This window comes from Pseudopodoces humilis, chromosome 3 (genome assembly GCF_049639895.1).
Source record: "Pseudopodoces humilis isolate 2021_Gansu_Grassland_sample_001 chromosome 3, ASM4963989v1, whole genome shotgun sequence".
NCBI classification, from domain to species: Eukaryota; Metazoa; Chordata; class Aves; order Passeriformes; family Paridae; genus Pseudopodoces; species Pseudopodoces humilis.
The window spans coordinates 44,715,445-44,736,894 of record NC_142202.1 but is presented as its reverse complement, the minus strand read 5'-3'; the positions used below and the strand labels follow the sequence as shown (position 1 = coordinate 44,736,894).

General features: G+C 41.7%; 2 protein-coding genes and 1 non-coding gene across 3 annotated transcripts; all 3 read left to right on the top strand.

The window, feature by feature from the left end:
- Positions 1-592: 592 nt before the first annotated feature.
- Positions 593-6,997, top strand: RBM34 (RNA binding motif protein 34). Its single transcript, XM_014263300.2, has 10 exons — positions 593-784; positions 925-1,067; positions 2,066-2,285; positions 2,867-2,926; positions 3,488-3,531; positions 4,016-4,099; positions 4,318-4,381; positions 4,519-4,561; positions 5,769-5,887; positions 6,616-6,997. The coding sequence occupies exons 1-10, from the start codon at positions 593-595 to the stop codon at positions 6,925-6,927; spliced, it is 1,281 nt and encodes a 426-aa protein (XP_014118775.2). The 3' UTR covers positions 6,928-6,997.
- Positions 6,998-7,817: 820 nt separating this feature from the next.
- On the top strand, positions 7,818-16,231 carry TOMM20 (translocase of outer mitochondrial membrane 20). Its single transcript, XM_005518530.2, has 5 exons — positions 7,818-8,042; positions 13,245-13,291; positions 14,013-14,094; positions 14,378-14,520; positions 15,647-16,231. The coding sequence occupies exons 1-5, from the start codon at positions 7,919-7,921 to the stop codon at positions 15,689-15,691; spliced, it is 441 nt and encodes a 146-aa protein (XP_005518587.1). The 5' UTR covers positions 7,818-7,918; the 3' UTR covers positions 15,692-16,231.
- On the top strand, positions 8,852-8,986 carry LOC148184636 (small nucleolar RNA SNORA14). Its single transcript, XR_015772348.1, has one exon. It is a non-coding gene; the product is annotated as a small nucleolar RNA SNORA14 (small nucleolar RNA).
- Positions 16,232-21,450: the final 5,219 nt, after the last annotated feature.

The window sequence follows — 21,450 nt, the reverse complement described above, 5'->3', positions numbered from 1 at the left end:
AGGGGCGATACCTGGTGAACGTGTCAAGACCAACACTTCCATTCAACAGCTGGGTTGCTTGTTTAGCCTAGAGTTGGATGCTGGTGCCAACAGAGCTGCTTACAGTGGCAGCTCAAAGAGTGCATCAAATGTGTAGCAAGACAGCCAAAGCACTGTCAGCTTTGCTTCAGTTCCCCTTGGAACTGAGGGTCGTGGGAAATTGGTGAGACTGCTTCTCATCGCACGCTCATCACAGAATCAATTAGGTTGGAAAAGACGTCTGAGATCATGCAGTACAATCTATGACCAAACACCACCATGTCAACTAGACCATGGTACTAAAAGGACCATGTCCAGTCTTTCCTTAACCCAGGCATGCTGACTCCACCACCTCCGTGTCAGTCCATTCCAGTATCTGATCATCCTTTCTGTCAAGATGTTCCTCTTCATGCTCAACCTCAGCCTCCGCTGGCGCAGCTTCAGCCTGTGTCCCTCCGCAGCTGATGCTGGCTGTTTCCAGGATGCGAAGCAGCTCCCAGCCCGGGAACACCTCCCGGCCCCGCGCGTCGGAAGTGACGCGGCCGCGCCCGTTCCGCCGCGCTCGGTGTCCGCCATGCGGGGCCGCCGGGGCGGTGCGGGGCAGCGGCGGCCGGCGGCGGCCGAGCGGGGGCAGGAGCAGGAGCAGGGGGAGCCCTACGTGCTGGGGCAGGTGTCCGGCAGCCTCGGGCCGGCCGCGGCGCCCGCTGCGCCCCTCGCTCGCCTCTTCCGCGCCGCCGCCCCGCCGGTGCTGGTGCCTGTGCCGGGGGTGAGTGAGCGACGGCCGGGGCTGTGTGAGCCCCGCAGCGGCGCTCCAAATAAGTTGCGGTTACTTATCCAGATAAGTAACTTCAGGGCGTTCCTGGAATTTTGTCCTTCAGGTCTGTTTCTCTCACCACTTTTTTAAAGGGAAATAAGAAAAGGAAGCGTGCAGAAGAAGGGGAGAAAGTGTCAGAAGACCAGAACTTATCCGTCATACAAGAACCTCAGGTAAAAGTGAAGAAGGCCAGAAAAAAGGAACGTTCAGATGCAGAGAAAAAACTGACAGAGAGGTGAGTAGGTGACACCATTCTATAGTAAAATTAAATTCCCTAGCATCTGCATTAATTGTAATAAGAGTTTGATGAAACAACGAAGTTCTCGTCTACTCATCTTCAGCTTGGTGTTTAAGATTATTTTTAAGATTGTGCAAATTTTCTGTAGTTTTCCCCTGAAGGAGAAAGTAGTGCAGCTTCTTGAAACTCCAGGTCTGTGAAGTGCAAGTGCTCTGCTAGAGAGCCATGAGGTCCAGCGGCTGGAGATGTAAACACAGGGATCTACTTCTCTCTGGCTCGGGAGATGCTTTCTAGCTGTCCTTGGCTTTATCCAGCACAGGTGGTTTCAGCAGGAGCAAGGTGCGAGGCACAGTGAGCTGTCTGTGGCCTCTGCAGTGACACAGCGGCTCTCTGTGACTCTCTGATAAATACTTGAAGCGAGGTGCTTCAGAGCAGGCTGGAAGCTGCTCGCTCTACAGTGCAGTTCGGATAGTAAAGCGAACTGGATTGTAGCGCAAGGCGAACCCCTCATCCTGTTCCTGGCACAGGGCCCATGGAACCTGTTCGCTGTGTTTGTGTCTGTAGCCTTCCAGAGGCTCCTTCAGATCTGCACCTTGTTCCTGCTCTTATGGCAGGTTGGGATAGAGAGTTGTTTGTTCTGAGTCTCCCTCATACCGAGAAGGATTAAATCTGTTCTAAGTTCCAACATAATGCAAAGATTATTTCTTTCCCCTTCAATTTTAGAGGCTATCAAATTATTTAATCCTGAAGTATTTCTGTATTACTCCTGATAAACAGTGAATGCAGTGTCCTGGGGACAGCAAATAGTTTTTCATGTTAGTGAACGGTCAGATACATTTGTTTAATGCAGAATGAGCAAAATAATGTTTGAAATTTTAGAGTCAAAACATAATTTCAAATGTAAGTTAAAATATCTTGGAGGCTTCAGTTCTTTGACCCCAAACCCCCTGCTTTTTTTCCCATGAATTGTAACCTGCCTGTTTGTTTCTGATCAGAGAGAGCGCTTTACAGCAGGCAGATGAAGAGGAGGATCAAAAATTGTTTCAAAACAAAGCAAAGCAAAAGAAAAAGGCTTCTCAAGCCATCACCAAAAGTGGTGTTAATTCAGCTAGGAGTGCTACTGCAAAACAGCAGAAGATAAACAGGGTGGCAGATGAAGCAGCAGACAGAAGAACGGTTTTTGTTGGAAACTTGCCTGTCAGCTGTACTCTTCAGGTGCGTGGGTGGGTTCTGTCTGCTAAAGAAATGAAAGGAGTTGCAGCAGTCCTCAGTTTGAGGGGATGTTTCCAGCTGGGAAGTCACAGACACTTGTGATTGGAACTGGTTTTGGGAAAGCAGGGAATGGTGCTTGTTCTCAGAAACCATTAGAGACAATCTCTGCTTTCCTGCAGTTGGACTTCCTGCAGCAGGGGATGCAGTGACTGTCTCTTGAGTTGAATTGGTCAGTTCCTTGTCAGTGAAAAAATGACTGAATAAATGAGAACTGCATTTACAAAATTACTCCGCTTCTAATTTTGCATGTAAACAGTGCTTCAGATTGTAACATTAAACATGTTAAGTTTATACTTTATTCTGTAGTAAGAGGCAGGACTTTAGTTTTGGCAATCTGTAGAAGAAGAAGAAGCTGCCACAAAAATAGTTACAAATTACTTGCATTTGTTTAAGTAGCACATTAAGGGACCTCCTATAAGTAAAAGGGAAACAGTGTAAGAACGGTATCACTTATAAATACTAAAAAATAATTTTCATTACCAGGTTGAAAAGTGAACTGAGTGTTTGTAATATCATCTGTTTAGGTACTGAAATCTCTTTTTAAGAAGTATGGACAAATCCAATCCATTCGCTTCCGGTCTCTGGTATGTTATTTCCTTTAATGTTATATAACAAAATCATTTGTTGATGTTAAAGGGCAGTAGTATATGAAAGGCTTGTGCCTTCACTAGTTAAGTGGTTTGGGATATGTGGGTTTTGCTATTAGAAGAAACCTTGGATATGTTACCCCTGGAGCACCAGAGATACATATTTCCTGTAGCAGCAGCAGCTGATCCAGGATCAGAGCTTTACATTCTCCGAAAGAGGAATGCCATTATTATTGCTGGTTTGGCTGAGGCATTGCTCACCTGTTTTTAAATCATAGTACCAAAGACATTATTGTAAATCAGGCTACTCACTAAAATAGTTGATGATAACCCTCTTGGAACACAAGAAACATGTCAGACAAAGTCAAGACAAGCTCTTTAACTCTGAGGGCTTTTTTAGACCATCTCTAGGTCCAGCCACTTCTGGCCTTTTCTCCCTGTACTGGCTATGTTGCTTTGGGTGGCCCCTGCTTGAATTCATCTTTGTCTCAGGGAAAAACTCTTTTTGATAAATTGATGCTAGGCCCACCCTAACGCAAGCTCTTTTTATCTTTTAAGATTCCAGCAGAAGATACTGTATCCAAAAAGGTAGCAGCAATCAAGTAGGTTCCCCTTGTGAATTTTGTGTATTTTTCAAGGCCTAAACAATGTTTAAATGTTGGTCATTAAAAGTTTGCTGTAGTAGGTCTTTTTTATGTATTTTGTGTTCCTTTGTCTTTTGTCATTACCTTTGTGGGTATTAAGTTTTCTCAACGAGTAATAAAGAATTATGTGCCATGTGTACTTGTAATTTGTTACCTGAGGTTGCATTTCTTATATTTTAGGAAGGAGGAAGGTGCTAAAAGTCTTTAATTTCTTCAGATATGTTTATGAGCTGAGGAAGCTTGCTCAGGGTGCATATATGGGCTGAACAAGATGTACAGTGGGACTCCCTTGCGTGTACAGGGGTAGCTTGACCTGCAAGGGAAATGAAGTTGTTGGTGTGCACAGAACAAGCAGAGGCATGAAGGTGCTCAGCAAGAAGTGCCTGTGCAGTGCACAGCGTCAGCAGGATTTGAGCAGTAACGTGTCCTTTTCCCATTCCAGGCGTAAGGTGCACCCGAATGCGAAGTTTGTCAATGCCTACGTGGTCTTTAAGGAAGAATGTGATGCCCAGAAGGCTCTGAAGGAGTAAGTTTCAGTTTTGTTCCTCATTCCCTGTTGAAGGAGTAGTTCAGGTACATTTATAGCTGAATTTAAACAACCTCCCCTCTTTGCTTGAATCAGAATAAAATGTTGCTCAAACTTAAAAGTAACAACTTTGCTTTTGGAGTACTGCTTCGCAGTGACATTGTCAAATAAGTAATGATTATTTCACTTCTGAAACCTTCTGTTTTTGACCACAAAAGGAATGGAACAGAAATTGCTACTGGATTTCACATCAGAGTTGACACCGCATCTAAAACCAGTTCGGTAAGTAAGATGTGTGGCTAGAAATCCCCTTTTCTGCTTTGGTTGTGTGGTTTTTATTGTTTTGGTTTGTTTTTTTCTGTATCAAATCACTTCTGGATCAAAAAAACTTACTGTCCCGTCTCTCTTGTTTCTTTTAGCATGACAATAAACGATCTGTGTTCTTGGGAAATCTTTCATACGGTAAGCCTGAAATGGATTGTTATGCATCATTGATTTGCATTTATGGAATGGTTTACATTAGGCTTTTTATTTCTTGGTATTAGGTGGATAAATACCTTTTGCTGGAGGTAATTTTTATTTGTTAATTAAAACACCTAAAGAGATTGGAAGTTTCTGTCCAGTTCTGCACATTGATTGTAGGCAGCACTGCAAGTGCTTTTAGTTCTTGTTGTTGCTTCATGTTTTTTATATAAATACGACTAAGTTGCATAGGCCATGGCTTTCTAAACTACTCAAGGGTTACCAATACCTGTTTGTGAACCAATTCCAAATGATGGACAGTGATGGCTTCTCCTTTTGGTGCTTTCTGTGAACCACAGGCTTGAGTGACTGTCCAGGCAGGGCTAAAACTGGGATATGACGATCCTTGTGAGCCAATTTCAACTCAGAATATTCTGTGATTTGCTGTGCTCTGAAATGAGTTCAGCAGCTTGGACCTTTCTCAGCATGTCTAGGTCCCATTGCTGTAGTTAAACCCATACTATTGAGTTTAGCCCCTCCCCTCAGCAGAGAGATGTTTTTATATATGTCTACGTCAGGGGATTCCATGAAGCGTACCTATACAAAAAAGATAAAATAACCTGTATTTTTTCATTTTTGTGCCATCTGTGATGGCCCATCAGATTTGTCTGCCTAGGCATGAGATGGAGAAAGGCTCATACACCCAGCAATTATCAGAATAATTGCATAGCAGCTGTGGTTGGAAACTGTAAATTCCTTCTCCCCCATTCAGTTAAAATTCACGGCTCAGTCAATGAGCAGTTGAAGAACTGCCAGCTCAAGCTCATTATCAACAGCATTAATTCTTAGAAAGAAATTCTGGCATAAGGAGGAGCTACAGAATTCTTAATTTCTGCTATGTTCCAAGCGTAAATGAAATAATTCGAAAAATCTATTTCCGTTTTGCCTTAGTTCTTTGTGATTTATGTCATACTCTTCAGAGCTGGAGAAGCAGTGACTTGGTAACTGTCAGAGCAAATAGCTCCGCATAAAGTGTGCATTGTCAGCTTGCTGGGCTTTTTCTGAATCACTGGTATTTGTCTACCTGTCCGTATTCCCTATTGTTCATGTCCCTGAGTGGCTAAATGTGAACTAACTGGATGTGGGCCAGGCTTTCAAAGCCATGTGTTTCCCTGAAGAAGCATCTGTCCCCTTGTGTTGCCTGCAGACATCTGCGACGATGCCGTGCGGGAGCACTTCCATGACTGCGGAGACGTCGTGGGAGTGCGAGTGGTGAGAGACTGGAGGACGGGCCTGGGGAAAGGCTTCGGCTACGTCCTCTTTGAGGTACGTGTGCACCTTTGCTCCAGCACACGGGGAGTTCTTCAAAACCTCAATTGGGGTCTGCCTTTAGAGCATTTCTATTCTCTTTTTAGTAATTCTTTGGGGTTTGTGTGTGTGTATATGTATGAAGTTAAATGGCAGCGTTGCTGCGGATGGTGAAAGCAGCTTGGAAAACCGGTGCTGTGGAAGCAGATACAAAACAAAGTATCTTAGGTTTTGTACACACTGGGGTGAAAGAAGTGACTTTACCTTAAAGACTTAAAGGAGGGACAGATGAGTTCATTTGGTATAACTCCAATGTTCTCCCATTTCTTATGTGTCAAAATGTGAGTGGAATTCTTTCCTGCAGCTGGTTTGCGTACCGGTTCTTCACTTTTGATTCAGTACAACTTCCTTTCTCATGCCAGTCTCCCAGCCTCATTTTCCTTAGTTCATTTCCTGCAGCCCAATGCCTTTTTTCACAATTTTTCCTTGTCTCTCTCTGCCTCAGACTAGTGAGACTAGTGTCTCACTGTAAGCTGTTTCATAGCCTATTTTCAAGTGTCTGTGCCTCAGTGTGTGGGGGTGCTGGTGTTCCTGAGCAGAGCTGTTGTGTCATTCCCTAAAGAGAGTGGTTTGAGTGCTCTGCATTGTAAAATCATGCTTACCAATTTCCAAGACAGGTAAGTGTTCATTTGAAAGCACTCAGCTGGAAGTAATGCTGCTTTTAAAGGGGCTCTCTGGTTTTGTAGAACACAGACGCTGTACATCTTGCTCTGAAACTCAACAACTCTGTTCTGATGGGAAGAAAGATACGAGTGCAGCGCGTGGTGGACAAGAAGAAAGCACAGAAAAATCCCGACAAGTCTCATGCTACCAAGGACAGAGTTGATAAGAAGAAGAAAAAAGAAAAGAGCTCCTCTAACAATTCTTTTGTTGGTGAGAAAGCAACCCCATTAAAGAAGAGCATGAAACCAAAAAGACTAAAAACTACTCCCAAGAGTAAAGTTGGGATAAAAAAACAGTCCTTTGATAAAAATCAATCCAGTAAAAATGCTAATTAGTGTTACAAGGATGGATGTATATGAGTGGCTTTTATATGTGAGAGTGTCATAAATTTTGTTTGCTAATACAGCTGTTGTCCTTCTTGGTGTTTGCTCTGGGGCATCTGGCTTCTCCCGGAAGGCAGCGGGAAGTGCTGCATGATTTTATTCCTGTGTTCCAGGAATCTGTCTCCACCTGAGGTCTTGCTGCAGAGGCTAACTGTGAATTCTTTTTTTTGGAGTTATGTAGGATTACCCACAATGGCTATAGAAGAAAGTGACTCACATTCATACTGGGTCTGTGATGAAACAGAAATTGCTACCTTGATTTGGGTGGCTTTTTTGTTGTGCAGAGAAGGGCAGTGGAGCTGGTGAAGGGTCTGGGAGCACAGGTCTTATGAGGAGCAGCTGGGGGAGGTGACTTTTAGCCGGGAGAAAAGGAAGCTCAGGGATGGCCTTATCACTCTACAGCTCCCTCAAAGGCGGCTGTAGCCAGGTGGGGGCCGGTCTCTTCTCCCAGGCAGTAAGGGACAGAATGACAGGACGTAGCCTCAAGCTGTGCCTTAGTTCAGGTTGGACATCAGGAGGAATTTCTCTGCAGAAAGGATGGCTAGACATCGGGATGGGCTGTCCAGGAAGGTGGTGGAGTCACCATCGCTGGAGGTGTTTAAGGGAAGCCTGGACGTGGCACTGAGTGCCGTGGTTGACTTGGTGTTGTTGGGTTAGGCTGGACGCGATAATTCGAGGGCTCTTTCCCGGGATCCCGTTTCCCGCTCTCGCGGCCCCTCACGGCTCTTGGCGGGCAAACGCCGCACCCAGACCACGCCCCTCCGCTCGCGCATGCGCCCCGGCCTCGGCGCAGGCACTGCGGGAGTCGCCCTGTGCCGGCGCGGGCTGATGACGTGAGCGGAAGCGAGGAGGGGTCCTTTCCCTGTGCCCGCTCGCCCCAAGGTGCCTGCGGAGCTCGGCGCGGGCCGCGCGGCGGGAGCGGCGCGGGGGCGGCGGCAGCGCCATGATGGTGGGCAGGACCAGCGCCATCGCCGCGGGGCTCTGCGGGGCGCTCTTCATCGGATACTGCATCTACTTCGACCGCAAGAGGCGGAGCGACCCCAATTTCAAGAACCGGCTGCGGGAGCGTGAGTGTCCCGGGGCGCCCCCTCCCCTTTCCTCCCGTCCCGTGCCGTCCCTCCCCGCCTCCGCGCGTTCCCCTCAGTGATCCCCTGTTTCTCTCCCTCGCTCACCCGCCCGGCGGGGCGCGAGAAGGCAGCACGTGCTGTCGCCGCAGCGCCGCCCCCGGGCCCGGCCCGGACCCCCCGCCCCCTCTGCCCCAGGCCCCGGCGGCTCTGCGGCCTCTCGCCGTCCCTTCGCCTAAACCAGGGCCGGGGCACGAGTCACAGAACCGCCAAAACTGGGAGATGCCTTCGAGTCCCGCCCAGCACTGCCACTGCAACCCCTGCAGCACTAACCAGCATCGCCCAGCGCCAGACACCGTCCCCTGCTGGACACCCCCAGGGGTCGCGACTCCACCATCTCCCTGGGTAACCTATTCCAATGCCTGGCCACCCTAACGTCCCATCTAAATCTCCCATGTCTCAGCTTTAAGGCCATTTTCTCTGGTCCTCTCACTGCCGGCATGGTAGAAGAGACTGATCCCCACCTCACTACAGCCTCTTTTTAGACAGGGTCATCCCATCGGAGAGCGTTTGCTGTAGGTGTTGGGAACCTGTGGTTCCCGTCCATGCTTGATTCAAATTCACCTCCCCACCGCCTTTTTTCTTCTCCAGTCTTGCTCTCCTCCAGGCTCAGCAGTGCTATTAAAGGCACCACGTTTATATGGTGATGCACTTTCTTTTTTTTTTTTTTTTTTTTTTTCTTTTGGAAGATGAGCAGGTAAAGCAGTGTTTTCTCTTACAGTGAAGTTGTTGCTGTGGTGAGGCAGGGGTCCGTGCATTCTAAACCCTCCTGGCAGCCCTGCCATTGGCTTCCAGGATAAGAATGAATGCCAGAGAAAACTGTTGATTAATCCAAGATGTAGAGCTCTTCTCCCATGGCTCTTCATTATTTCACATCTTCAACATTTATTTAAACGTTTTAATAATCAGTGGGGGTTTTAAATGCAGTTGTAGGCATGAATACTGAAGGAACACAAATTAATCATGAGCAGTAAAGTGGTACTTTTTATACTGAGTTATTTCTGTTGGGGTAACATGTATATTATTCCATTGGTAACTAATCTGAAGATAAGAAGTTATCGTTAAGGTAAATTTTCCTGGAAAGTAAACATGATGTGATCAGCAGTTTCATGGATGGAAAAGTCAATAACTAGACTGGTTGAGAATGATTATTTGCCTGATAGCATTAAAATGTGGTTTAACAGCTTTGGTTCTGCCTTCATGGATTGAATTTGCCCGGCCATTGTGGTCACTTAGCGGTGCATTAATTCTGCTTTCCAGAATTTCCTCCACAGCAAGTTAGGTCTGTCAAATATTTCAGCTTCAGGCCCTCGCTCCTGTGTGTAGGATTTTGGGCACATACCTTGTGTGTGTTCCAAGTACGTTTCTCCCTGCAGTGCAAGTCATTAATTGGAAAATTTCAGTGCAGTTAACTGGTATGTGCTTGGTTTTCACAAGGAGACTCAATTTTCAGCAACATAATCAGCTGTGGGCCTTTTTTATGATGCCAAATATGCAGTAGGAGAAGGACTGAATTACGTAAGGTTTTTGCAGAAGCACCAAAAATTATTTTTGGATTCCAGGTTTCCATAATCCGAGCCTCTATCCAGTCATGTTCTGAATGAACCTTAGAACTGCTCTGATTAAGGAATAAAATTAACTTTGAAGTGGAAAACAAATGTATTTTGGCTTGATAGGAGGTGGCAGTTATCATTTGGGGGACTTAATTGTAGGACTTACAGTCCTTGCACATGCTGCACTGGTCTGCATTTAGTTATTAGGCTTTATTTGTTTGGTTGTTACTTTTTTGGTAGTGTTACAGATAATTTAGTATGGATGCTTCAGCAGTGGTGCCAGGGATCTGGGTATTACAGCATTTTTACTGTTGGGTAGACAGGAATGCTTGGGCTGTAAAATACTTGACCAGGAAAGGTTCCGTGCAGCTGCCAGCTGCAGTTCTTTATGCAAAGATGCTTCACGTGTTGTGCAATAGTGGGGGTATGGGATAGAAAGCTTGGAGAAACCACCTTCACAGCACATCTTTTCCAGTAACCTTCTTAGGATAAGATCCTTTTTCAGCTTCTGTGATGCAGTGTCACCAGAATTTGGGAAGGATAGGAGACTTGACACGTCTGTGGATTGCCTGTCATATTTCATCAAGCACATGCTGACAAATGAAGAACCGGTTGGTTTTTTTGCCCTCCCAGTTACACTGCACATCTCTGTGTGCTGTGTTTGGGCCAAAGTTTACATTTGCAAAGGCCTGCCATAAAAATGAGGTGACCTGATTTAGGTTTCTGGGGAAAAAAAATTCCTGGAAGTTTCTGGAAGGCTTATAGGACTACTGGACTTTGATTTTCCAGATGTCTTGATCTTATTTAGCAGGTTTGGGGGTAGGTTTTTTCTGTTGGGTTTTTTTTAGGTCTTCTTATTGCTAGTTTGGGGGCATGTCCAAAGTCTTGGGACCAAAAGATAGCAAAGCTATAAACATCTGTAGCTCCTGAGCTTACCTAGCTGTATTTTGTGAATAAAATACTTCAGGTATGTTCACTGTTTGCCTTCTTGAATGAATAAAATAGAAGTACTGTGTTTTAAAACACAGACACAGATGTCTTTGTTCAGAGGCAGAATTTCTGACAATGCTGAATTTTGCCCAAGAACACCTTCTGCCTGAACAGCAGAGTGAGAGGAGGGCAGTAGGCAGACTTCACTGGTGGGAGCTGAAAATGCAAATGGATTTTTGGGTTTTCTGCTTTGTGGGACTGGTTAGGAAGCTGGTGGGGCTACTCAGGGGCTTTTGTAACCCGTGCCAGCAGGACAGGTCATCCATTTGATTCTCTTTTGAAACTTGTACCCTTGTACAAGAGCTCTGCCTGGAGGACCTGCAGTGTGACAACTGCAGTTTGGCTTTGTGCTTTGGATGCATGCACTGCATTTCTGTGAAAATAAAGATTCATTCTATGAAAGATTGCCTTACCCTTTTTAAAATGTGATTATCTCTTTAGAATAGAGGGAAGCGTTTCATTTTTGTGGAAGTCCCTGAGGGAAAATGAACTTGGGGGATTTTTTAGGTGTGGGGTGGGGTTTTTTGTTTGTTTGTTTTTTGAGCATTTTTACCCATCAAAGCCATTACTTTCTGCTTGTCATATTAAAAATGTAACTTTTGGTTGCTATTGCAAAGATACTTTGAAACTAGTATTTCTTCCCAACCAGTATGGGAAGAATTCATAAATATCCTTTAGAGTTACTTGGGTTTTCTAATTGTTTTAGCCAGTGAACTTTTAAAGAGCCTGTAAAAAAGTATTAAGAAGAGGAAAAAAAAAGTTCCGTAGTAGTCAGACTTGAAAGATTTGGTTGATAATTTTTCAGTTTTAAAATCTTGGTGATTCTTCATATTCCTTCACTATTTTCAGGTTAAAGCATATGATTTCAAATCAGTGTCATCAATGGTCAAAAGCTTTCATTAGTTCCAGTTACCAGCATACCTTTTGTCTTGTTCTTTATTTCAGAATGCTTAACCTAGTGAATGATACCTTTCATTATATTTCAATAAGAAGGTATCATAGTCATGCTAAGAAAACACATTTTTCTCCTCAAAATGATGTACAAATGTTAAGCTGTTATGCTTTGTATTGCTTTTTGGTTTTTTACTGAATGCACTACAGCTGCAATGTGGCTTGTTTTGATAGTAAAACATTTCAAATACTAAATTTTTTAAAATTTAATCTTTTGGATTTTATCCATTATCAAAACTTGTTTGCATAGTAGTGCAATTTAAAGTTTTGTGCAAATTAATGCTTCTGAAAAGTTGGAATGAGCTAACTGAAGCACTAATTTTCAAGGGAAATTCTTTAATATTGAAACCCAGCAAAATGATAAAATTGTAGTATACTACAGTTCTATCCAACACATTTTTCCATCTGTAGTGTAAAATAACATGCACAGGTCAGTTAGTTGTAGAAATCTAGGTGCCAAGTTTTATTATTATGGTGTATTAAGGTGTTCCATCTAGTTAGAAACTCCCTTTCTATGAAGAACACAAACTCATCAGTGAATGCCATGTGCTAGGTTATCAGTATACTAGGGAATAATATTCCTGACTGTCTTCATCATGTGGACAACTGAAAATTTTTAATTTAACCACTAGCAGCATGTGAAACTGCTAGTCATATTTGGGAGTATTTCCAGCTTGTAAAATTGTATCAAAAGAAAAATCAGGGCTGTGTGATGGTTGATCTTTGTCAGTGTAGGAGTTTCCAGAGTAGACACTGAGGACAAAGAGAGAAAAGAACAGTTGAACCATAGGCTGTATTCAGAGGTTTTAGTGGTGTAACTTTTTCAATTGATGAACTGAAGACTTAGAAAAATCATTATTGTAAGGAAATTGCCAGTATTAGAATAATTATGCTTTCTTGTATGAAGAGATGCTGTTATAAAACTATCTTTATACCTGCCTAGCTGCATTAAAAGCAACTTTAATTACACTGGTTTTGCTGGAGTAGTACAACTTCCTGTAGCAGACCAACTTTTTGCCTTTAGGTTAGGCAGTTAAATCTGTAAATGTTTGCTCCATCTGTAAATGTTTGCTTCCCCCAGGTTTCAGAGTTGTATGCTTTCCTATTGCTCTTGCTGGGGGAACCATGAGACACTGCCACTTATTAACTAGTTCCGAAGTCTTTGCTATAAAGTAGCTGAGAGAGTGCTCTGTGTGTGTCTGCTGTGGCCTGCTGAAGTTCCCCTTCCTTGGTGGTGCACCATGCACTTCAAAACTAGATAGCCTTGACTTACAGACAGTTCTACTGGGGCTTGTTGTTAGAAGTCATGTAGCTAATTCCTGTATTACTCTAATTCTCTTTGCTTCCATGTGCCTGCTGTTCATGAGGTGTGCTGTGCTGCTGCTGTGCTGCCCTGCACAGCTGGTGTTTGCTGGTCATCAGGAGAAGAATTGCCATTTTGGGTTGATGCTACTGCCAGTCCTTATTAGACCTCTAAATGATGCTCTGTTGCACTGAGTGGGTTGCAGTCTTGTCCTTAATCTTCAATATTTGGAATACATTGCCAGTTTCTTCTTTTGAAAAGGATTTTGATTTGTTCATGGTTTCAGATTATAATCTGAAGGGCTTTTTAATTGCAAATTGAAAATAAAAAATGTTTTTATTCTTACAGGAAGGAAGAAACAGAAGCTTGCCAAAGAGAGAGCAGGACTTTCCAAGGTAATACTGTGTTCAATAATGCAGTGCTATTTTGAAAGATGTTTCACTTGTATTATTTGTAAGCTTTACTTAAGGATTGGTTTTGATTCCAGGATTCCAAACACTCCTGCAAATATGCAGTCTAGGTTTTTTTAATGCTCAGAAATAACTGTATGATTGTTCTTTTTGTGTCAGACAGAGGAGTTACATTAGAAAGTACAACATTCTCTGTGTGATTTGATGGTGTTTTCCTCTTTGTAATATGAACAAGGACTTCTCAGACTTTATTTTAAAATTACTGATGAGATACACTTATAACTGAACTTGATAGGTTGTTTTGCAATAGTATTTGATTTCCTTTTCATTATTACCAATGGATCCAGAAAGAAAATATAAGATTTCTCTTGAACAATTGCGATAAAACAATAAAAGCATAAACATAATGTGCCTTAGAATTTATATTTGCTCCTAAATTGTGTACTTAATGAACTGAGTATAGGTATTTCAGGCTCTGTCTCTCTACAGATTTGTGATGCAGTGTTATGAGACCTGAGTCTGATTTTCAAAAAATATTCTGTGCACATTTAACTTAGTGATGACACTTGTTTCTTCAATTGTTTCTTCAGTGTCTCTGTAACAATAGGGTTGTGTGCATGTTTAATTTCAGTTGAGAATATTTTCTGCTAACTTTTTATTAGCTGGTGTTTAAGGGCCGATTTAACTTTTACTGTGTGTGTTATAGTTGCCTGATCTGAAGGATGCTGAAGCAGTTCAGAAGTTTTTCCTTGAGGAGATTCAGCTTGGAGAGGAATTACTAGCTCAAGGTAATAATATTTTAGTTTCCAAAGGGTAAATTGTAAAATAATTTTTCTCTGACTTTGCTAGAAGATGACTTTTGTACACAAAGAAATTCTGGGGAGTCAAATTCGTCTAAGAAAATCTGCTGATTTGTTTCTGTGTGTTCAGAAAGTCCATCAAGAAAGGAGAACAGCTTAGTGTGCATTGATTCACTGTAATTTAATCCACTCTTGGTGGCTGTTTTGTGTATAATGTGTTACAGTGTGGAAGATACTTGATTTCAAAACACTGTATTAATTTGTCACACAGGTGAATATGAAAAAGGCGTTGATCACTTGACCAATGCCATTGCTGTGTGTGGGCAGCCGCAGCAGCTACTACAAGTTCTACAGCAGACTCTTCCACCACCAGTGTTTCAAATGCTTCTAACTAAGCTCCCTACAATAAGTCAGGTATGTGAAACATTCCCTGTTGCTTTGGTGTAAAAATAGCTGAAATACTTTATCCGCTACACTAGTCTTGAGTATCAGGTTTTGTAATCTGTTGGTTTTTTAATATGTTCAGTTAGATTAAAAGAAGCTGTTTTATTTCACCTGAGATGGTAAAAAGTGAATATAAAAATCATCATGTAGCATTAATAGCAACCAGGATAAAATAGAAATACAAAACTTCTCTTGTGTGTAGGGTATGCTAAGCTCTTGAAGTAGAGGCATCTGACCACAGCTCTGATACTATAAGTGGATCCAGTGTTTCCCAAATACAAGTTGGGGGGATTGGAAAAAACAGTAACTTTATTGCACTGGGTCTTGAGGGTTTGGTTGGTTGTTTTTTTTCAATTTACATTTCTACAAGTGTGTGTAAATGCTATGAAAGTTCATCAAAATTAATCTCTTGCATTTGCTACCCTGTTGCTTCTGGGGGCAGCTTTAGACACAAGATGTTAACTAGCACCAGAACCCCTGACAGTTTTGGAAGCTTGGGAGTTTCCCTGATGACAAAAGTGCTAGTAGCATTATGTATAAAATGCCCTCCCATTCTAGTCTGAGTACTGAGTGGGTAATATTGTTAATATGCTGGCAGGTGAGTCTGTTGTAAAATAAATGTTTTATGTTCTTAGAACTACAAGGGGACTCCCTAACAGTGAAACCTGACATAAAGCAGAGATTCAGTGCTGGGTATCGATTGTCTCTTCTTATAGCTCAGGCCTGGTTACATTTCAGACTAAAGTCCATATAGTCAGTGGTAACACTGGAAAGGTACTTAAGACATAGGAGTTGGGGAAATGATTGAACAAAAACGTTCCCTAAGAGAACAGTGCCAGAAACCACACAAAGGTCATCACTTGAGGTTGATAGAATATTGTTTATCTGACTTTGGCTTTGTTAGGTATTGCACTGTATGTAATTATTGTGGAACTGACTTCAAAAACTTAAGTCAAATAGATTGCCATTTTTAACTTTAATCAGTTTGTTCAGTAATTACACTGCTTAATGTTCAGTGTAAAATTACATTGCTTGATAATCAGTTGCCTACTGTCAATTTTATGTAATTGTGAATGAGTTTTTCTCCTTCTTACAGAGAATTGTAAATGCACAGTGCTTGGCTGAAGATGATGTTGAATGAGGTCACACCACAACAGGGGGAAAAAAGTTTTCTTACCCCAGAAGATGAGCATCAGTAGGGGGATAAAGGGGCAAACATAGTAGTTAATGGACTGTGTACCACATCGGGTTCTACCAGAGTTAAAATTAACTTTGTGTAGGTGGGTTTCGCAGGATTTTATTTATTATCCCAGTGAAAAGTGTATTTTGATAAGAATTCATTTTATAAATACACTGTGTTGAGTTATCAAAGTATCACTAACTTCATTAAAATACGCAGTTATAATGTTGTACATATACAGACATAAAACTACGACCTATTAAAAACCCAGTGCTCATTTTTGAAAAAACGAAGTTATGGCAATAAAGATTTATCTGCACTTGTGTGTCCCTACAGTACTACTTTAAAATCCAGAATATTTGGGTGTCAGAGCAAATGATCTAAAAATGACAACATTAAAATTTATTTTTAATGTTATGGCTGGTCTTCCAGTGCTTTTAATTACATTTAAAACCTTGTGTAATTTCCTGAGAAAATAAATTTATGATCATTTAAACATGATGATCATGTTTAATCATGTTTATCATCTTAAAGAGTAAGAGATCAACTTAGAAGGAGATGCAAATCACAATGGTAATAGATGACTGGCTGCAGAAAGAATGACAAGTCCATTTCTGTCAGGAACAAAAACATGTAAAGTGATCAATTAAAAATTACTGGCAAACTTGAAAGCTCTATTAATACAGGTGTCTGAAACAAAGCTGTTTGGAATAGAACCTGGGCAGATTTTAAGAGCACAAAGGTTGGGGTTTTTTGGAAAGCTTGAAACACTGCAAGATAGACAGTTGACATTTCAGTCTGTAGTCTTCAAGACCATAGGAAATGGTTGATGACAGTCTTTTAAAGGCATTTGCCTTAAGGAAAAAAATTACACTGATAAGGTAAGACAATTCTATCCCTAGGGTAAATTGCAAAGCTAATGGAATTAGATGTTGTACAGTTTCAGTATGGCGTGGAGAATTTTGCTTTGCCAGTGGAAAGAAGACAAATAATATACAGCAGGCTCAAGTGAGTAAAAGTGTACTTATGAAAACACTTTTCATGGGTAGAATCTTCTAAACATTAAAAAAGACTGGCTTCTGCTATTCTCTGGGTTTGCTGTCAGCACTTAGGTGGCAGAAGAAACAATTAAAAATGTAAATGGCACAGTGATTTTTAGCCTGAGGAGAATGCTTTGAGGTGTCTTTCAGACCGGCTGACCGTTAGTACTAATGATGCTGCTAGATGAATAGTAAGGTATTAGGTGACGTAATCAAGTAGAAGTGAGACTGAGAGTACTCTAGCTAACTCTGTCTTATTTCAGCCTAGTGCAAATTTCTTCAAAGGTAGATTCTCCTCAGTGGTTCAGGAATTGCCTCACACAGGATTTTTGAGAGGTTAAGGGGATAGTTGATGGTGACCTAACAGTCAATAGCTGGATTTGGAAGTAGAAGTGGCTCTTACTGAGTCATTCTGCTGAGATGGTTTGATATGGAATAGGTATTTTCCCCTTAAGCCCTTGAAAACATTATTTCCAAAGATTTGAGGTGCTACTGAAATTTTCTGTAATGTGATAAATACTAAGGTTAGTGGCTGGTATCCACAACCATGTCTTAAACAACTGGATGTAGTTTAATCTTTGTGCTTGAATTGTTCAGGTAGCATAAGGTGAAAGTAAAATGTAGTAGCCATATTCTTCAGGGGATAATGGCCAGTGTGCTCTTTTAATTTATTTTACAGGGACAAAGTTATTTTGCACTTAATAAAAACATGTATGAAATTCTGTTAAAATTACAGAATTACATGTGAAATTACATGTGAAATGTGAAATTACAGAAGATTCTGACTTTAATGGTTTTTTTTTTGCCAGAGTTTTTCTTTTCCCTTCTAACCCTTAAAAGTAAAAGGTAGGAATTCTTAGGTTATGTTGACAGAACTGTTGGCATATTTACTGTTTTGCTGATCGCTTCAGCATGTCTTTTTAGTTCAGCTTTTAACATTGTTTTAAGGTGAATAAAACTTCCATCCTGCCTTGAAAAACAAACCCAAACAGCACAAGACAAAAGTAGCACAAACCTGAGCAGTTTTCTACACTCTTTGGTATAATGATGACAATTTGAATTCACATTTTAGCTTACAGCAAAGCTCTCCTGAACTGGGTTTCAGTAAACCTGAGTGTCAATTCTGATTTTGATGGAAGCCTTGGTGACAGTCTGATGTCTATAAATGGTATTGGCTGTAATAAGGAACATAGACACACATATTGCTCTAACATTTTTCATTTTCTTGAGCTTGCAAAGTTAGATGCAAACAAAATTTAAGATAGCATAGGTTTAAATGTAGCCTTAAATGCAAATTTATTCTCATATCTGATGACCCAGAAGTACCTGGTTAGTATGCTAGAGCAAGCTCTGATACCTGTTTTGAGTGCCTTGGACTAATAGAGTGGAATGCTGGATCCTTTTAACAAGACTTGAATTTTTTTCTTCTCCCCAAATGTCCCAGTGATGCGAATGCTGTACAATTGTGAAGACTTGGAAGATACTGTCCAGAACGCAAATTTGTTGTTGCTCCAAGAGTGGCAGGCTGACAGGTATAGCTAAGCATGCACAGTCCACAGATGTTTCAGACTCAAGCAAATACACTGCTTTCAGACACTGCTACAACTTTTCAGTGTAGGTCATCAGAAATGTGGTGGTAAGGATGGATGGTTCTGCATCAGCAATAGTAATGCCATTGCATTAGCTGTCCATTGTGCTGTACATTTCTTTTCACTTGTGCAAATGAAAAAAAGTGTAGAAGTAATCTGCAATTCCAGTTGTGGGTTTGCTGCTGTGGACCTCACAGCTGCTGGAGAGTAAGTTCAATAATCTTATTTTCTGCAGGTTAAACTTCTAGTCCTTCTCCCGGAAAGAACCATCTTCCCTTCTTTGCTTCTTCAAGAACAAGGCACTTGTTTTCAGCACTAAAAGGATTTCTTATAAAGAAACTGAGAAGTCTGTTACTTTTATGTTGGGAAGTCTTCTGTCATCAGTTATGAGCTTCTCGGGCAGTTTTTATAGAAAAAACCCCACCCAGATAGTTTCATTATCATGCAGGTCTACCTTTGATGTCTCACGTTTAAGTTTTCTAGATTATGGAATCAAATCCAAAACCAGAGTGGTCAGGCACACACTGAATCATCTGGTACTAATTTCCTTTCCCTGGGGGCTGACACAATATTATTGTTGCCCTTAACATGAAAAATGGAGAAGTCCCAGCCCTGCTGTGTAGGAGGCCAGCCAGCCATCATCAAAGTAAATCTCCAGCTATTTATGCACTCAGAAGAATCTTTCTAAAGTTTCATTTGTACATCTGTTGATGGTGTGTTTAAAGTCCCTTAGGCTGAACAGTGGCCCTACATGACTGTTGTGTTACAGTTAACATGAGTTAAACATCAAGGGAATCTTTGAGGTGGTCACTAAGTGCTTTTAGTGGTTGTTTCAAAGGCATGTTGTGCTGCACACCCATGCTTCTGTGTTTTTAAACGTATGGACATAAAAAGGGCTGCTGTGAAAAGAAAAAGAAAATTCTACAAGGCTTCTGCTGCACCCAAGTTTTGGGTTGGTTCTTAGTTAATGTGTTTACAAATACCAGCATAGCTTACAGTATTCTCTATGCACTGACCAAAAGCCTGTTGCAAAGAGCCGAAACCTGTGCTTAATTCACGAGGACTGGGCTTTCATCAGAGGCGCTCTGGAAACTGAACTAGCTTCAGTTAACAGTACTTGTTTTCTGCATTTGTACCAAAATCGAACTTCCCCAAAAAAATGTGGATGTCTAATGCTGTTCTCACATGGCAGAGTTTGCCACATCCGGTGTATGAATGTGTGAGTGAAGCTGTAGAAAACAGCTGGTCCTTCTGTGTTATATTTGGTACCAAACTGTCCGACATGCTGGCTCTAGATAATGGGCAGCTTTTTCAAAGTGCAGTGGTTTCCATGTGTTCTTGAAAAGAAAATCCCGGTTCTCTCTTCTTTCTCTGCAGTAGGGACTAGTTTTAAAGAATATTTACTGGACATCTCTTGATGAGCTCACTACCCTGTTTTCCAGTCATTCCTGTAACTTAGTAGTCCTTAACTTTTAAAGGCCTCTGAGCTATAAGCTTTTGACTCCAGGCATACAGTTCCTGTTCCTACTTTGTAAATGTTAGGTCTGTCTTTAACAGGTTGACAGGCAGATGTCATGCAGTGTACTCACAATTTCATAATTTCCCTTGCTCCCTGAGATGTTCTCGACTCACCTTTGGCATGAGAGGGTGTCTGGTGGTGCTCCCATGGTGGGAGGGTTGCTTGACAGAGCGAGTATTGCGGCTGGCACAGTGTTCCTGCAGCCTACAGATCTCTTGGGATGGTCCATACTGCAAGGCAGTTGTGAGTGGCTTTTGTGTATGAAATTTCTAGTGTGCATGGAGGCAGAAAACAGATGAAGTCAGATAGTTCTGCCTCTTTGCATGCTGAACCCTTACAGCTAAAAACTGATTTGGTCACAAAATAATTTACTTGAGCAGGTCTTAATCTAAACAGCAGGGGGCAGTTTTGCACACACTTTTTGTGCAAGCTCACCCTGCAAAATCCTAATTTTTAAAATCTTCTTGTCTGGTGAGGTGATGCAATGCAGCATTTCGTCCAGACAGATTTGGTATGGTGTGTAAGACAGGCTCAGTGGAGCAGCAGTGGAATGTGTTTCTACTGATAATACCTAATTTTGGCTTTCAAAATCCTGTGTGTTTAATTTGTGATGACATGATCAGGAGGATTTCCCTCTTTCTCTCCATCCTTCAGCACAAACTAGGTATACAGATAAGACAGCTGCATTGTACAACTTAAACTCTGCAACAAAATTCAACTGTATCTGATTCCAGGCACACAAGAGAAGTTTTCCCCTGCCCCCCTGTGATTATTCTGGATGACCTTTGCTAGCTGGAGTGAAAGGAATACACCGGTTAGCTGCAGGAGGGGTGGAAGTGAAATCTGCATTTTGAAATTTTGCCTGGAGCTGGACTCTGCCTATGATGGGCCATGTGAGAAAAGCCAACCAAAAAAATAAGGAGGCAAGATATTATAGGTTGGTGACAGGATGCAATTTCAATGCCAGTTGAATTTCAGTTGAAGTTGACAAAATCTACTCACCCTGTTGTGATCCTGCAGCTGATGTGAAGTGAGCTGATCTACTTTGTCTCTCTCATGCCTTGGAGGCAGCTGTTTGCATTGTAGTGGCACCCTGGCTGAAACTGAATCTTAACTACTCCTACATCTCCAAAGTGCTTTTTCTCTGCTTTCTGGTCTGTGTTTGTGGGGGGTAAAAGTGTATGTATGCTATACAAGTAAATGGAAATTTTCCACCCTTGTAGCCGTCAATCAGCATTTTTCCAAACATTCAACTTGTTAGTAAGAAATTCTTCAAAGTCTGCTCAACACATGACAACATGTAGAGAAACCTGTTTAATAAAAGATACTGTGTGAAAACCATACTGCTTCTCCTTCCTTAGATCACTCTGGCCGTGTTACACCCTGTAACATAGCCTGGAAGATACAGAAATTTGCTGTAAAAAAACAGTATTTGCCTGTTTTGGCATGTATGTAAAAGAGTATTTCCCTGGAGTTCTGAAACAACCTGGTAAGCATCTCTTGTTGTATTTAATATTATTTAATGAGAAAGAATGTACATTCAGCTTTGGTGATTAAAATGACAATGATTAT

Bases quoted from the DNA above. Each gene is read 5' to 3' on its own strand.
- RBM34 (XM_014263300.2), top strand. From the start codon at position 593: ATGCGGGGCCGCCGGGGCGGTGCGGGGCAGCGGCGGCCGGCGGCGGCC. The intron at 785-924 runs GTGAGTGAGCGA...ACTTTTTTAAAG, and splicing joins TGCTGGTGCCTGTGCCGGGG to GGAAATAAGAAAAGGAAGCG. The intron at 3,532-4,015 runs GTAGGTTCCCCT...TTCCCATTCCAG, and splicing joins AAAAAGGTAGCAGCAATCAA to GCGTAAGGTGCACCCGAATG.
- TOMM20 (XM_005518530.2), top strand. From the start codon at position 7,919: ATGATGGTGGGCAGGACCAGCGCCATCGCCGCGGGGCTCTGCGGGGCG. The intron at 8,043-13,244 runs GTGAGTGTCCCG...TTATTCTTACAG, and splicing joins CAAGAACCGGCTGCGGGAGC to GAAGGAAGAAACAGAAGCTT. The intron at 14,521-15,646 runs GTATGTGAAACA...TCCTTCTTACAG, and splicing joins AGCTCCCTACAATAAGTCAG to AGAATTGTAAATGCACAGTG.